Source organism: Anopheles maculipalpis, chromosome X (genome assembly GCF_943734695.1).
Source record: "Anopheles maculipalpis chromosome X, idAnoMacuDA_375_x, whole genome shotgun sequence".
NCBI classification, from domain to species: domain Eukaryota; kingdom Metazoa; phylum Arthropoda; class Insecta; order Diptera; family Culicidae; genus Anopheles; species Anopheles maculipalpis.
This window is the reverse complement of record NC_064870.1, coordinates 17,739,930-17,758,186: the sequence shown is the minus strand read 5'-3', so window position 1 is coordinate 17,758,186 and position 18,257 is coordinate 17,739,930. Positions and strand designations below refer to the sequence as shown.

The 18,257-nt window shown below is 38.8% G+C and overlaps 1 protein-coding gene across 1 annotated transcript in view; it reads right to left on the bottom strand.

Annotated features, from left to right (window-relative positions):
- Window positions 1-7,617: 7,617 nt before the first annotated feature.
- The window catches only part of LOC126564118 (uncharacterized), an 81,591-nt gene continuing 70,951 nt past the window's right edge, over window positions 7,618-18,257 (bottom strand). The window contains exons 6-9 of the mRNA XM_050221055.1: window positions 10,622-10,750; window positions 9,878-9,997; window positions 8,353-8,523; window positions 7,618-8,146 (exon numbers count right to left, since the gene is read on the bottom strand). Coding sequence (XP_050077012.1) covers window positions 7,638-8,146; window positions 8,353-8,523; window positions 9,878-9,997; window positions 10,622-10,750 — 929 coding nt within the window. The 3' untranslated portion in view covers window positions 7,618-7,637. The remainder of the gene's footprint in view (window positions 8,147-8,352; window positions 8,524-9,877; window positions 9,998-10,621; window positions 10,751-18,257) is intronic.

Here is an 18,257-nt window from a genome sequence, read left to right as displayed (position 1 = left end):
GCGTGCATGGTTCTATTCATGGTATAGAATCAGTTTCAAGCGAGTTGCTTATTCAACTCGATCTATTCCCAGTGTTTACCTATATCCTTTTGAAAATGTTTAGCCCAGATCCATGTGCTATGAAACTTCTTAGGCCTTTCTCGCTTATCGTGTAATTTTTAGTGTAAAAAAGCCGTAACTAAAGGTCACTGCAAGGCTCAAAACACCTGACATAGGGCGAAATCGGCTAACTCGATCGTTGCGGAAAGGTCGCTGCGAAGCGCTGTTTGTACACTAGTTGTAACTAAAATACACTCATTTTATGTTCAATGTCACGCAATCGCATTAATTAATTCGCACTCTTTGTAACTCAAATAAAAAACAACGGCTTGCTCTTAGTAGGCACTTCAAAACAATTGTTCTGCACGCCGGTGATCATTCCCGTTTGTATGGAAAGAAATCTGCAAGATTGTTAGCTGCGGAGTTGAGGCATAGTGGCTCTTTTGATTTAATTGAAGCATTGTTAGCATTTTAATGGTGCTTGAATGTATGTTTTGTATAATTTACATATATAAGATATAAGGTCTGGCCTTTCTGAAAAAAGGATTTACATACATAAAATAATTAAATATAATTAATACACACATAAAATATTGAAGTACAAAAAAAAATATAAAAAACTATAATATTTATTAAATGTATATGACCTTTTTTATTTTTTATTTTTTATTTATTTATTTTAAGTATGACGGCTTGCGCCATATTGTCAACACCGCATGTGAAGACTATGTGTATTAACTAGATTAAGGGGGGAATTCTTCCCTGTTTTTTTTTGCCTTATCTAGGGCATGCTCGTCTTTTTTTTAAATTTAATTCCATGAAATAAAAATACAGATCAGGATTCAGCAAATTTGATATTGCAATAATAAAACAAAGCCAACAAAAATTCTGGAATAAAGCCTGGTACAAATGTGCTACAAAATGAGTACTTTCCCGCGGTGACCTTTCTGGAGTGATCAAGTTAGCTGATACGGGCCATAACGTGGAACTGCAGAAGGTAAAAACGCATATACTTCACAATATTTTATTATGTGTTGAGAAATATGCCTAATTGATGGCTCACGAGCATTTCCTGGGATTGCCCTATCGAATATAAGCGAAACGTTTGCAAATAACTGGGGAACTATTACATGTCGCGTGCTACAATCCTATTTTTCAATATTAAAACTTTCTGTGAAAGAGTTCACTCGGAATTTGTTTTTAAAATAAGTATGTATTGGATGAGGTGCACAACAAAAAAAAATCAAAATTATGCCTTACGTGCTTATAAAAACTGATTCGAAAAAATAAACCAAAACACATCTGACATACTTGCTTTCTACATTTATGTTGATTTGTTTATATGAAGCTCGTGTAGTAAAATACGCGTTGGCAAGCCTTTAAATGTGTTTACATAGACTTATTGATAGCAAGTGTTATACATTGATATCGAAACGAACACCATTAACGAATGGAAAATGGAACAAAAAAGCAACATTAGCGCGTTAACCAAAGCGACTTAGTTTTACAAACAGCTCTTATGTTACGTTGTATTTCCTATATGGTACGTTCTTCTAGATAACAATATGCTCTTATTAAAATATGTTATATTGAGCTCATGCTGCGCACCGTGATTTCATCACGTCACGCATCCGTGTATAGACTAACTATTTGACACCGGTAAATTTACTCTCTTATGTAGTTTTGCTTATCTTCTTAGCGGATATCGTCGATATTGATAAACAATAAAAATAACTCTAGATTAATGAAACTACCATAAAACTCAAACTTTAACGAGTTTGTAGAATTTACTACTTTAAATCAGTGATTCATACATTTGTGCCCGGCATTTTTTTCATTGTTTACCTCTATAAAATGTTGCGAGCGGAAGGTGTTGGAGAGGGATGGGATCTAAAAACGAACCCGCATTGGCATCGATTATATCTTTATTTTTATCTTTAGCTTGATATTGTTTTATATACCACACACCGATACACTGCAAACATAATATAAACTATCCTTAAAATCAATTGTTTCAGGTGTTAGTAAGCACAAGTAGCACAGCTAGGCCGTCTCTCATGAAATTAAAAAAGATATTTTACATTATTGTTCCACAAAAATGGTCAGACGTAATAACTAAATGTGAAATAAGTTCGAATTGAAAAAGATTCCATTTTTTAAGTTACCTAATCAATGTTGACGCAGTACAACATTCATGATTATGTGTATGAATAAACTGTAATATATAGGCTATATAACATAGATGCTTGATTTCACGCGATATAAGTTTACTATCTTACACTCGATTTAATAGAATAAAATTACTTGTGTTCAGCAATTATCCGATACATTCCAACATTGATTAAAGAAGGTACATATAAATTGTAAAAAAAAACATTGACGTGTAACGCAAAGTTTGAGATTTATTTTAGGATAATAAGTAGATTCAGGCGGCATGCATCAATATTTCCATCAAAATTATCTTTAATTTGGTTTGGTATAATTTGGTTGATGTTTTCAATTAGAACACCTAGTTTTTGTTCCTGCTTGGTGTAACTATCTAATAAATTGAGTGACTAGAAAAAGGTTTTTTTGTGGGAAAAGAAGAACAATGTTTTGTCAATTGCGACGGTAGGCCGAAATACTAACATATAAAAAGTATATAATGTAAATATTTTAAGCAAATATATGTTCATTACGCTCAGTATGATACCTTCCTTAGTATAACGATGATGCAATGAAAAATTTTTCGGTAATGTTCATAAACAACATAGCACAACAAAAGTAATGGTGGACATAAAAAAAATAATGCAATATACGTCGTCGTCGAGCGTCGTCTATCTTAGTAATTGTTCGACCAACAGCTTCAGTAGTCGCTATGATGTTTCTGCAAGGTCTGCTAGCTTTATCCGAGGCCATCAAAAGATACTTGAACAGTTGAACCTTTTTCCCTGAGTATTATCAAACTACTCATAATTTGTCCACAATTTTTCTGGACTTCGTTTTTGGTAAATTTAGTAGAGACCATGAGTCTATGACGCCCAAGCCATAATGCGTATGGAGGTCCACTCTAAGAGATACTCTGACAGCTCTCAAATTCTTTGATACGGTGAGTGATGAATCGGAAGTTTTTCCAGCCAGTTTGAAGATCAGCCCAGCCAATTTACAGGGTTAGGTTCAATTGAAACACAACAAGTGTCATCGTCAGCTCTGTCCTTGAGCATACAGGCGAAAAATAAAATTTCATATCCACTTCATTCCCATTCACAACTCAGCTCACGACCAAACTCAAATTCTAGGACCTACTCAAGGAAATAATAGTATAAGTATTCAGGATATAACTGAGGCTGATGAGCTTTCAATATGAGCCTTATAATATTCAATGAAATACTATTCCGATCACTGGTTGGTTGGCGGATGCATTGAAACAATGTTGGTGCATTTGTCAGTTACAATTAACACTAGAACTATCGCGATTTTGGCGCGTGCAGCTCTACGGCGACCATTCAAAATGACTGGTGGTATGATAATGGTGGCAAAGTGACTGGACCTGATAATAAATTTTAAGGTATGGCTTATATTTTTATATTTTTTTCAAGTTTGTACGCTTGGCTTAATGCACATTTGATTGTTTGTTTCTAATACCAGCATTGAAAAACCTTCAAACAGAACAAGTCAATAGTTTAGCATGTTGTGTTGCAACCTCGACGATTCAAATCGTTTTCAGCAAAACGATCAAAGCATCAGCCTACTCGTAAAATTGTTAAACGATATATTATTTGCATTATCTTGCAGTTATATTGCAAGGAATACGTCTGTTGATTATTTATAATCGCTTTTTTGTGAGTATTTTGCATTGAAACACGCTGTACATTGTTCCACAACCAAGCGGTCAAAATCAAATAATTGCCTATGATGTAACTTAATATTGGCATAATTTATCCCATATAAAGGAAGGGAGATATGTTGGACTGTAACAAATATAGGGGTATTACAGTGTTGAATACCGCCTACAAAATATACTCCCTAATCCTTCAGGATGAGTTTGTCCCATTCGTTGAACGGAAAGTGGGAAACTATCAAAGAGGATTCCGAAACGGAAAATCTGCCACTGACCAGATCTTCACCATGCGACAAATCTTGGAGAAGATGGCTGAACAACAGTTGAACACGTACCATCTCTTCACAGATTCCAAGGTCGCATATGATAGCAAAGCCAGGGTAAAACTCTACGAGGCCATGAGCTCTTTTTTTTTCTTTTTTTCCCGGCCAAACTGATCAGGCTTGTTAGAATGACCATGACCAACGTCACATGCCAGGTGAAGGTAGATGGAAAACTCTCAGGGTCCTTTGCTACCACCAAAGGCCTGCGTCAGGGAGATGGGAGAAGATTTTAATTTTTAATTCACAGATATGAACATCCTATTGAATGTGAAAAAGTCACGCATTAACATCGACTGGATTTTCCTACTTCTTCCCCTTGGTTTAGTGACCGTAAGGTCACGCGGGCCATCGAATGGCTTACTAGACTTGCCGATACCACGTAGCTGGATAGTTAGTTTTCACTACGGGAGGACGGTCCGTGCGGGATTTGAAGCCCTGCCATTTGAAGACCGGACCCGATGTCGCCTACACAACCGGGCCGCCCCAAGTTGTTCAACTTTGAAATATAAATCCACTTGAAAGGTATGAAACCAGTCAAAATGACTAATGCGGTATTTCTAGTGTTAAATCACCATGAAGGTTTTTGACGTCACAGGTTACCTGAGAAATCTTTTCTTCTCAAAAAACCTGTCGCAACGGACAAAACTAAGATAGTAGAGACTCCATAAAGTAGATCATTGTAGTGGCGTCATTGGGTTAATAGCGCCAAAACGAAGAGTCGTTTCGAAAGTGTTCTCCATGATGGTACTGCAGCACATCTTCCCATCAACAGCGTTGCGTGCACAAGCACCTGAGCTAATGCTATAGACGTGGAAGATCGTATAATCCACATACAAGTCCCGCGCGTATGTGTCGGTATTTCAACAGAAGGATGGATTACTAACAGTAATAGTAATCCATCCATTATAACTCGAAGGGAGAGCGAGTATTAGTCCAGAAGTGTGCATATTAAAAATAAGTGTTGTAGAAAGTGGATTTTAGACAGACTACGGTGCATGTAATACAGTCATAAAGAACGTGTATTAGAAAGTATTATGTTAACGTTCAAAATCAGGAAATGTTTTAATCGAAGTAAAAATTATACAGATTAATGGCTTGAAGAGAACATAATGAACATAATGTTTCCAAACCTTACAAATGCTATTAAGAAAGAAATGAAAGGAATAGTCGCAGCTTATTTGTTAAAACCAAATTTTACAACGAGTTTCATAAAGCGTTTTAAGGGCTTTTTGCCTTGATAGAAAAGTGGAAGACAATTTACAAAAAAAAAGTAAATGACGGTATACTAGACCAACACGTACATCAGTATTGACGCATTCTAAAGTGGTGATAGGGAATTATTTACGTATTTGTTTAGATGGAAAAGCCATGGTAGACAAATACTTGACGAAACAACATTTCCCGTTACCGAGGATTGGTTATATGCGAAATGGAATATGTTTCGGAGAATAGATATAACAGGAGTATAAAGTATAAACAGGAGTATAAAAAATAAATATATAAAAAAAAATAATTTCGTGGAGGGTATGAAAGCATGTCAAGTCTTTCAATGTAGAATAAGTTTAACAAGAAAGATAATCACAACCAAATGGTTGCAATGTACGCGTTCGTTTCTAGAAGGTCATATAATTTTATTCTATTTTGAAAAAAGTAATAATACAAACCACTAATTTTTTTATCCTTTGATCCATTATATAATGATCCTACATTTAATTAAGCAAAATATCAATCGTCATTCTTAACAGGGAATCGAAGCAAATCGGCATGGCCATTCTTTATGAATAAAAAAAAGCGAAACGTCAACAAAATTTTTTTCTGAATAAAGTTAGACCATCGGAGAAAGTAGTTTGTTATATACCTCACTCATTAATAGCAAAAGCAAATCCTATGAAAGGACATGAAAGATAAACCTCAACGAAGGATGTGTCAAGAAGGTAGGCTTCAAGAATAACAAACCAAGATCAGTATAAAGAAACAGAAAAAATGTATTGTAAAAACCAGTTTAAGGTTCAAGAACATACATGAGATAGATCCCAGTAATAATCAAAAAGAAAATAAGTGGACTATGATGTATGGTTACTTCAAATGGATTATAAACCAAATAGGGGAAAAGGAAACATGCATGTAAATATGATACCAACAAATGTAAATAATTCACTTGAAAAGTAAAGCAAACCTGGACGCTCGAAAAACGCTCGGAAGGACAACCAAGATTTGAATATCCTAGATAGAAAATATTTTTCATTTAAGGAGCACGATGTCGTGCCGTAGGTGTAAGCGTTAGATGTTAGAGAGTAAGTATGTAAAAAAGGATGTGAATAGGTTGACACCTTTGAAAGGAAATATAACGTGAGCAAAATCGAAAGCTGTGTAAGAAGTTCTGGAGCGAACATCAATAAATCTAGTTTCTTAGATGTATGTATGAGCAACCATTAGAATAAATCAGTCATAAAACATAACCAAGTCCTTATCATTGAAACGAAGTGAAAAAATTACGTGAAATTCGAATTTTGACTAGAAGCATCCATCAATAAAATTATCAGCATGCTCAAACTCCTTTGTAGATAATAAATCCTCTCCACTCAACAACCTTTTAATGTTTCTGTGAGTTGTATGAACGATGAAAATGTATATACCATTTGATTTCGTTTGTCACAAGCTTTTTCCTTGTCCTAAGAATGCAAACTGTAATTGACTCTAGCTTTAAGTACCTTCTCTGTGACATGAAACTTAATTCCTTATTTAATTCTTAATATATTACTAAACCAAATTTGCATTATGAATGCATTAGCGAATGGAATTACAATTCCGAGTTATAAAATATATGCAATAAGTTTCACAGACACGACAATACGGCGGAAGCCATCATATTTTAAAAAAAATAATAGTTTCACCGACACATAATCATTTCTGATATACTATTCACTGCTTTAGACTTTCCATTACACAATTCAAAAGTTAGTTTTACGCTGACTAATTCATTGAATTTCAGAAGTAAAGGAATCGAAAGCATAATTTACACACCACCAACTGGCAAAAATACAACCTTTCAACAATATGAAGAGTCGTAAATAAAAATTACAATATGTAAAAAATTCAACATGAAAACGGGCAATAACAATGCTCATGTGAACAGTTCACGCTTGACGAAAAGTACTGCAATATTGAAGTCACCCTGTGCTGGATTTTGTGCGAATATTTTCATTAGTTTTGGAAAAAATGTAAGCAACAAGTACAAATAATTTCAGTGTCGCAACATAACGAATCCATTGGCGTCACTGTAGAAAATGTGGATTTTCAAGTAGACCAATTAATACATTAAAAAACATAAAAAAAAGTAATGGGAGCGGGAATATTTCAAGGAATTTCATATTCTAGGCTCTGCTGTATCTCATGTAGAGATTTAATTCCACTATATATACATATGAATTCTATTACATAGCATTCTTTAGACGTTAATGTAGCGGAAGCGTACTCAGATGGAGCGTTAGAAGTGTTATAAACATATAATAAACGAGTGAGATGTTCAGCTTGGCAGCGTTGGAATTGCTGTAGGAAGGTCCGTGATTACCGTCTGGCCCATCTACCCCAGTACGCACCGTTGGAATCGCGAATGGTTTCCGTGTCACGATGTCTAAAGAAGGAATATGCTTGTTCCCGTGTACATTTAATCCCGTGGATCCTCCATTGACGCTGAATCCGTTGACGCTGTTTGGGTGATCATGAGGACTTCGTGACGTACCAACATTTTTAATGGATCCTATCCTTCCTTGTTGGTTTTGGTTTGCGTTGCCACCAACTGCCGTTTCCAATAGATCATCTACATCCTCAGCAGAACCATATTGATGTTCTTCGTCATCTGAGGGAAACGATACTTTCACCTTACCCTGCTTGTTGCTATCCTTGATCACTTCATTTTGGTTGACCTTGGGTGTGTATATTTTTCGACTTCGTCCAGGTATTTCTGAAACAAGAACCAATGCATCAACCAAAGCCTAAAAGGCGTTCCACACGAAGCACAACTCGCAGCGCGACTTTGATTTTCTGCCAAAATGCTTTCGATTTGACACATTCCATGCAAAGCGAGTTTTGTATGGAAATTTGCATAAAACGCGCTGTAAGTTGCGCTCCGTGTGGAACAGCCTTAATCTTTACGGTTTATATGCTTACCATACAGCCGAATGCTGCTATCTACTTCTCCTAGTGAATTTTTAGCAATGCACCGGTAGGAGCCAACGTCTTCTTTTTGAAATGAGCGCACTGTTAGAGACATCTTTGCTTCGTACAGTGATTTCGTTGCGTCTTGTACTTGATACTTAGGTGATGTTACTATCATTTCTCCTACGAATTAAACAATGTGTAGGTTATAATTGATTAAACCACGGTTGTTGTAAAATTAGGTGTTAGGAATTAATTCGAATAAAATCTTGCATGAAACATTTCACTAAATACTCGATAGCTCGAATTGCACTAGATAAGTTAGTGATAAGATTGAGCTAGATCAATTCAATTGAACTTGTAACATGAACTCGCTAGACAATGGAATATACAGTCGCATACAGAACATCGAACGGGTTACACGCAACATTTTACAACGTGACGGTTTATAACGATTTGGTGAAAGAACACGTGCACAGATAAACGAACTTTCGTGAGATTTCTCACACTATGTTTTTAAAGATATTTTACGCTTTGATACAGAACAACTCTTTAGGACCTTAATGTTATTTAAATTTAGTGTCTAGCCATCGGGTAACATTTAAAATGGTTTATTGATACATCTTACTAGCGCAACTTATCATTTCACTCTCAATCGTTGTATTATTTTTTTCCATTAGACTTCTAAGAGAGTCTATAAGATTGCTAAGATTGTGAGATTGTGCGCTTAAGAATGCTCGATTTCTGGCAAAGGACTGACTTTTTTTTAAACACGCATCTAGCTGGCATAACACAAACTATTAAACAGTGTCTACAGGAGAACTTATTCTAGCATACTTTGTATTTTTGCAAAAAAATATCCACAACACTACTGTTTCCGTATAGACGCTCATACCGATTTTTTATCGAAATATCCATCCCTCAATTTTTAGCGTTGGGTCATAAATGATTTGTAAAATTGTTTATTGTATTAGAGCATGACGGCTCAACATTGTATTATCCTCTTGGTAAAATTGTGCTGAGGATAATTTTTAAAAAATTTGAAATACCGCGGTTAGTAGTAACAGTAGAAAATTACTTTTATTTATTTTTAATTAATCTTGACGGTATAGTGCCGTATTGTCAACACCGTTTGTGATGACTAACTGGTATAAATATAATAGTAAGGCGTGTTCTCCTTATTATTTGCCCTATCCCGTGCATACTCAGTTTGTATATAGAATATAAAAATAAATATTTATGACTTATGCAGTGTTTGCAACATTTTTACATGCAGTGTTGGCAACAACTACTACTCGACTGCAATTTGCAAACCATACATTTTGGCAATGCGTTTGTATATTTGTCGCTTCTGTAATTCTATATATTTCGCCAACTGCGGTAGGCCACGCATAATTTATGTATACGCTCGAATATCCACGCGCATTTAAGTTCTGCTGCAGGAAACTTCATCACACGTTGCTATGCGAATAAAAGAAACTCTCGTGTGGAAGTGTCCTTAAATATAATAAACATTAAAAGCAATAGTGTTGCATACCAGTGTCCTTCACCCAGTAGTTGATTGACTTCGGCGATGCTTCAATTTGGCACTCAATTGTCACGTCCGTTCCAAGTGGTGCTCCAACTAGTTGATTTGGAACTTGTATTACCGGGTGAACTGAAACAAGATAACAAAGTTACAAGAATAGCAGCTACGGAAATGAAATTTAGAAATCGGTGCTATTGAAAGCGATATTTTTTCTGCACAGACGAAACATATGATACGTAATCGTAAAAATTGAGTAGTAATGCAAACAAAAATTGAAAGGAGATTTGAAACAAACTGGAAGAATTGTAATACCGCTGAGTGTAACAAGAAATATCTCGAACGATTCGATGTAGCGGTGTGTTATTTGAGGTGCCTTGGGTAACGAGACTCGGCGAAGGGGCCTTTTTCAGATGATCCCATAATAGGAGCACATCACTTCACTTCATTATATTTTTTTATAAAAAGCATAAGCATCCGTAAACGACTATTATTAAACGTAAACGAAGAGAACAAATGTTTAAATATCTTTAGTAAATGCCTTTCACTTCTTGGCCAAGCCGATGTTTGAACTCGTTTTATTTCAATACTATTTCTCAAAAAATAAAACCTGTAAGGCATCAAACGGGCAAACTAAAGTTTAGCAATAAGAAAACAAATGCTTGCTGGTACACAAGTATCGAAACTTAAAAAAAACTAAACTAATAGCAGCTTTTTTCACGGAAAAATTGGTGATGTATACTGAACGATGCTTACAGTGTATACTTAACGATATTCGTTTCGATACTGAAGGAGGCACACCATTTGATGCTATACATAGATATGAGCCCATCTCACTTCGTGAAATTTTTGTTAGCTTCAAGACTTCTCCTCGGTATGATGTAACTGTAGAAAGAAAAGATGGTGTAAAAAAACAGTCAAGTTTTTTAATCTGAGCATGAATTCATCTATAGCAATACGGCCAGGCAGTCCTTATCGGAAAAGTAATTTATAAATTTTAAATAGTTAAGGAAGTTTTAGTTAGTTACAGGGTATCCCGCGGATTTCTACGCTAATTTACCTTGTTTGTTGTTAATCCTAATTCCCATAATTTAGGAATTTCCATTGTTTTGTTTACATTTTGACGAATACTCTTATACTTTTGTTTTCTTCTCGAGATTTTTTGGCGCGTCCAAGGCCCATTAGGGCAAACACTTTCAAACTAGTGTACGAAGGGATTCCGAGACGCCCTTCCCAATCAGAGGTGCATCAAGCAGAGCTATTTGTTGCACAACATTAGGGGAAGCATCTCCTGACCATGGACGGAACATCACATCCACTGCCAATTCTTCTGGATGGCGGTGCAACGGAAATGCGGCTGGACGATCTTCCACCGTATGTCATGGAAGTAGAAATAGAAGCTGCGATGTCTTGTTTCGGTAAGATCATTCCGATCGCGGAGCAACAAACAGTGTATGATGGTAACATTTCGCTTCCTGGGTACAAAAAGCTCTCAAATGTGAATGTTGATAAACGTGGAACAGCGATCTCTTTACAGGAACACCTAAAATGTTTTCACGTAGAACAGAGTTTAGACTCAAGTATAATCTGTCTTGGTCTTGAGAATTCTACCACACTCTGTAATGTTTATGCTCCCTTTGGAAGCCAGTATTGGTCAGAGCGGGAGGATTTTCCCAATGCGTACTACCAACGAAATGCATCTCAGCATGTCATTCTCGCTGGGGATTTCAGGGGGTGTGTCAATTATCAGCCCTGCACTGAGGTATGCTATAAACGGTTTGGGGATGTGTGATAGCTGGGAGGCCCTCGAAGGGGACTTTGTGGAGTTTACCCATATCACACGTGGCTCGGTTTCATGCATCGATTGATGCTACGTATCATCTACACTCAAGACACACTTACGGACGACTGGCTAAGACGTACTGGCTTTTTCTGATCATAAAGCTCTGACGGTTCGAGTTTGCCTGTCAGTTAACATTTGCCTGGGATCGCGTAGCAATGGTTACTGGCAGCTAAGGCCTCATATATTAACACAGGAAAATATGCAGGAGTTCAGATGCAAGTTGAACGTCTTCTTCTTCTTGGCTTAACGACCTCTACGGTCATGCCGGCCATCGAAATGGCTTAATAGACTCCCGATACCACGCAGTTGGTTAGTCAGTCCTCACTACGGGAGGACGGTCCGGATGGGATTTGAACCCCGGTCCTGCCATTTGAAGACCAGCACCGCTATCGCCTATACCACCGAGCAGCCCCAAGCAAAAGCGTAACGTATGGACCACAAAAAGAAGGAACTTCAGTTCCTGGATGGTTTGGTGGATTCAATCGTTTTTCCGCTGGAAGACGTATCAAAAATACGACGCGTTTTGCTTGCGTATGGACATCCTGCATAGAGTAATAAAAAGCTCTTACTATACCTACCTGACAAACTCTGACGAGCTTAGTAGCATAAACCAAATCAAGGGTAAAATCTTATCTTTTCAGAGACGCTTTTCTGAAGAGTACACACGCATTAACGAGGCACGTGCTGCAGGCGAGAGTGTGTCTTCGTTTCAGCTTGAGGAACTTGAGGAATCGACAAACTGTAGTACTGTACTGTAGATGGCAGAGGGTTTGATCAAAATGAGACATCAAACAACACATTCACATATATTACACACAACTGTACTCTGACGAAGACTTGCCTACGGACGACACGTTTACCTACATCCAAATCATTCAAGAGGATTGTGATGCCAAAAATAATTGCATGGTTGAGATCAGACCTGATGAAATTCTCGATGCAATTGAAAAATTTGCACCGCGAAAGTCTCCTGGTTCTGATGGGAATCCTAAGTGATTTCGTGATTTGATCCTTCGTGCATTCGAGATAATCCAAAGGGAACTACATCTCATTTTGAATGAGGCTCTTGAAGAAAGATTTCCGCGAGACTTGACTATGACTATCGAGAACTATGACGGTGTCATAGTTCTCGTGAAAAAAAAAAAACAGACGCACACGTTCCGTTTCCTGTCTTCAACTCATATTCCTGGCTACAAGCTACAGTCAAGAATTATCAAACTACGTCTTGATCCTATAATCAGAAGGTGAGGGATATTATCGACAGCGCGAAAATGTAGCAACAAACCTTGCAACACTTTTCAATGTGGAACTCTTTGTTAAGGAGAACGTGGTTGATTTCAAGAAACAACGAAAGTGTGGTAAGCTCGTTTCCTTTGATCTTTCATAGACCTTTAATAGGAGTTAATAGAAGTTTTTTGTATGTTTTCTAGAAGAGGCAAAATATGTTTTCTCTGGGCTTCAATCTAGGACTTGTGCGACTGCTGCGACCAGTTGGTGAACGAGCCTCCTCCCGTATTCTTGTGAATGAAATCCTTTCCCCGCCCTTTCCAATCCGATGTTCTGTCAATGTATCCAATCTGACATCTGTCGCAGTATGCGTTATTGCGCTCTCACCCCACATTGGTGAAGCACACAAAAGTATTAGCCTTACAATACCTTGTACAACAGCATTTTGTAACATAAATTGAATTTTGAGATACTGTTATAAATGGGTATAGTATGCTAAGAGCATTTGTGCAACGGATTATTTTAGCTACTATGTGTTTTTGGAATGATATTTATGTGTCAAATATTACGTCTAAATACTTGATTGAGCTTTTCCATTCGATATCAATGTTATTGATGTGACGGGTACGATTTGGAAGTTTTTTTAGCACTGCAATAGTTAGTGATAAATATTGCCTCTATTTTTCCTTGGTTTACCTAGAGCTTCCATTTGTCAGAGCATCTAACATATTTTTAAATTCCTTTGTTTAGGTTTTCCGTAATAGTATAATAATTGGAGTCTAATTAACTGATAGCAAAACCACCACCAAAGGTTAGTTTATTGACTCCCTTGATTTTAGGGAGAATACTCGAGAAAATATAAAATAAGATAGAAGACGGTACACTACCTTGTGGCAGGCCGTGAAGGATTCAGAATTACAGGAAGGCAGGAAGACTGAGCCAGATCTATTGGTTAAGATGGATCGTATTAGTAGGATGAGATTGGGTGGAAAGTTATAACTGATCATTTCAAACAGCAAATCATCGTGTCATACTGTGTCGAAAGCGTTTTCTAGATCTAGTGTGACTAGCCCAGTAGACTTGTTTTAATTGACGTTGTTTTTTGTAGTGTTCGTAAGTCGATTTAGCTGCTGGGTAGTGGCGCGGTTAGTTTTGAAACCAAATTGGAATGGCGGGAGGATATTGTGGTGTTTCAAGTGCGCGTGAAGGTGTTTGTTTATGAGTTTTTCATAGATTTTCCCCAAACAGATTAATAATCTAATTGTTCTACAATTGGAGGGTCTTTGTTGGATTTAGCTATTGGTATAACTTTAGCTGATTTCCAGGAGTCAGGGAAGCAGTTCATTTTTAAGCATGTGTTTAATTTTCTCTGTCAAAGCGATTGTAACGTCAAAAGCAATCTTAATAGCTCCGCTCAAATTCGGGTTTTTTCTACTTTTCCTTAATTCTCTGATTACTTTAACTGTGCTTAATCAGTCCGTTAGGCATTAGTGTTTGTTCGGGACATTGAGTTATTACCGTATCATCGGCCTTTTCGTGCTAAGTCAGGGAACGTCCCTAGTAGCGATGGGCGCTTCGGGGCGGAATCACGATTCCGATCCGATCCCACTCAAGAATAGTTCCGATCCGATCCGAATGAATGATTCCGGATGGTTCCGGAATCAAAAAAGATTCCGGACCGGTTTTGAGTCCGGACTTATTTTTAGTCCGGATTCGTTTTTGCTTGTCACCTCGTTGAAAAAGCTTAATTACGGGAAGGCCAGTAATGTCTCATTACGTTTTGGGCACCAATTAATCACCGATCATTCGCTTCGCTGGTTGCTGGTTGCTTGGATATGCGACTTAAACCCACACTATCTCAAGAGAGTATCTTCTCTCTTGAAGGCGCAATGGATTTAACAAATTGCGCTCGAGGCAGTGGCCGTGCTAGATCGACCAATAAAGCAGTACCCACTCATGCTGCTTCCTCCATCCCGTGCCCCCCTCAACGGCTCGATCGGCACGCATACCACCAATCGTGGTCAACGCACCATATCACCAGCTGCGTGCTGAACTTAACGGCATCCTTGGCATTGTGTTTAAATTTGCAGGTGCGTATGTAAATCTGCAAATCACCCAGACGGAAACACGAGAACGAGTTTTAGAATAACTAAAGACTACTTGTTTTGAATTTTATACGCACGAATTGCGTTCCGAAAAACCTTTCAAGGCAGTGATCCGCGGTCTCCCGGATCTCCCAGAAGAAGACATACTGGCTGCCTTGCGTGAACAGTCACTGGAACCCTTAGCAGTTCACAAAATAACTAAACGACGAGAAGAGTGACAGCACAGGCAGGCGTGCCTCTACCTCGTCCACTTCGTAAGGGGTACTATTACATAGGCTGCCTAAAAATGCATTCGCATTGTTGACTGCATCCGTATTTCCTGGGAGGCGCATCGCGGTGGAAAAGGTAGAATTGTCCAATGCCACCATTGCCAGGCCTTCGGACATGACACAAAACACTGTTCTATGCGTCAGCGGTGTGAAAACTGTTCATAAGAACACGACTCTGAAATGTGTACTGTCAACCCACCAGAGGCTCCTAAATGTGCAAATTGCTCTGGAAGCCATCGTAGCACTGATCCTGACTGCCCTAGTCGCCAACGCTATCAGCTAACCCGCCAAAAAGCGGCTTTCAACCAACAACGACAACCAAAGCCGTTGCACTCGTCCAGTGAACCAGTACACGCCGCACTGACTCTAAAAAATTCTTCCTTTCCGCCTCTCAGGCGCACCGGTTTCTCTGCACTGCTGCAAACGCCGCTCCTGCCACAGCTTATGCTTCAGTTGTCTCTGCCTCTATCGCTACTGCTGTTTCTCTGCCATCTGGTAATAGAGTAGTCATACAACCCAATACACGTTCGCAACAAACACGTGTTCCCTTCACACACACCTCTGCCATGCTTGCAAACTTCAATACACGAACAGATACGTCGACAGGAGATGAAATCGACGACTTCAGTATTGAAGTATGGGTTGAAATACTCCGAGTAATGACGCAGCGGTTCCGTCTCTGCCGAACCCGTCAAGAAAAATTCGCCGTCGTTGCGGAATTAGCTATTCGCTATGGCTGCTAATCTCCGCATTGCTAAATGGAACGCGCGATCGATCAGTGCGAAGAAAATTCCGCTACGATAATTTCTCCAACGACGACGAATCGACGTTGCACTTATTACCGAAACACTTCTCCAACCAAACAAGAATTTTTCTTTAACGGGTTACCGATTCTTGCGCTTGGACCGCCGTAGTACCACCACGAGAGGGGGAGGAGTTGCCATCATGGTTCGAAACGGTATAAATTTCACCCAATTGCCGCACATCTACACCACGGTGATTGAAGCCAATTGAAATGGCCAATGAAATACATCTGGCAGTTGGCATACTCAAGATAGTAGTTGCTTACTGCCCGGTGCAATGCAAACGAAACGACGGGAGCGCATCTGCTTTTAAAAATGATATGAACATCATACCCCGTTCACACCAAAGATTCATCGTAGGCGGAGATTTCAACGCACGTCATCAAGCTTGAAATAATATTCGGCGTAACCCAAGTGGCGAGCTACTTTTCAGTCATGCCGAATCAGGAAACTACACGGTTGAATTCCCTGATTCCCCTACCTTCATCTCTGCCGGTGGCTCCTGCAGTATGTTGGACATATTTCTGGCCAACATAGTATTAAGAAAACCGCAAGCCTTGGATGAGCTTACTTCTGATCACTTCCCGGTCGTGACAGAAGTAAACTATTCCGTCTCCAGAGGTCCGCTAAGACGAAAGAAGAATTACCATAACGTCAACTGGGAACGTTTTGATCAATTGGTTGAGAACCACTTAGAGACAACAAAAGTTACGCCTGCAGTAGATATAGATAACGCAATCGTAAACCTCGGGGAAGCAATTAGTGTTATGGTGCAACCTGATGCGTTGGAGCTACGCACTGACAGACACTCAGCTTTGGCAAGCAATTGTCAGGTGCGTGATGTGTGCATGGTGTGTGAGTGAGTGTCCTAGGGCACTGACCGCAGGATCGGGTCAGCGCGCAATCTATAAGCGACCAGGTAGAAAAGGATTCGGCATTCAGTTTTAAGATAGCGAAGCGTTCGGTGTGTTGCGTGCGGTGCGTGCGTTAATTTTAATATGTTTAATAAATTGTAGTATCGTTTGTGTCTTGAATACAATGTTTTAATATAAACAACTCGGACACCCTAAACACAAGACACAACAATTAGGATTGCGGAATTAGTTTGTGTCAAAGAGTCTAGAATCAGTGGTGAATCCTTTAACATTGATCTACATACTTTAGAGCTCATCAAAGAGCGAAATCGTCTTCGACGATCGTTCCAACGCACGGGCGACGTGGCTGCTAAGAGGTTTGTTTCAATAATGGCACGTTAGATATCTGAACGAATGAAATTGATCCGAAATGAAAATTTCAGTCGATCCCTTCAGAACATGGATGTCAGATCACCTATCTTCTGAAATGTGACAAGGATTCTCAAACAGAGGCCAAAGCCAATCCCCCCTTTGACCTCTGTTGGACAAATCTGTGTTACTTTTGCAGATAAAGGCAATGCTCTTGCAAGCCAATTTGCAATGATCCAATAGTGGCAGCCAGTTTGTCACGATTAGAAGGAGCTAATTTCTCAGTTCCAACAGATGAAAAAATCACCATAAATGAAGTCCGAATGTCCATAAACCATCTAAAAAATATGAAGGCTCCCGGGTTCGATGGGATCTTCAACATATTGATCAAGCATCTACAGGCCAAATCACTCTGTCTATTAACAAATCTATTTAACAGTTGTCTTGATTTAGGCTACTTTCCCTGCCACTGTTCACGAACTTCTAAGATTTAGAAGTTGTGTCGAGCAAAACAAGATGGAATCAAAGTCCACTGCTATTATTTTACTAGATGTTGAAAAGGCTTATATTTTCAAAATATTCAGGAGCTACCTTACCCAGAGAACTTTCAGGGCGGCTTTGCTCTCTGCTCTCACCAACTCAACCAGTGCCCCAGTGGGCGTCCCCCAGGAAAGTCTACTGCCTCCGCTGTTGTACAATCTGTATACGACGGATGTCCCGGCTCTTCCCTGCGATGGCCAGCTATTCCTGTTCGCAGACGACACTGCCATTACGGTTAAAGGTAGGAGTCTGGTGGAGCTGAGAAGCAGATTGCAGTGGTGTCTTGATGTTCTTCTAAGGTATGCCGCTGACTGAAAAATTGGAATTCTTCAAAAACACAAACAATGATTTGTCCCCATCGGTGTTCGGGAGTAAAAATACA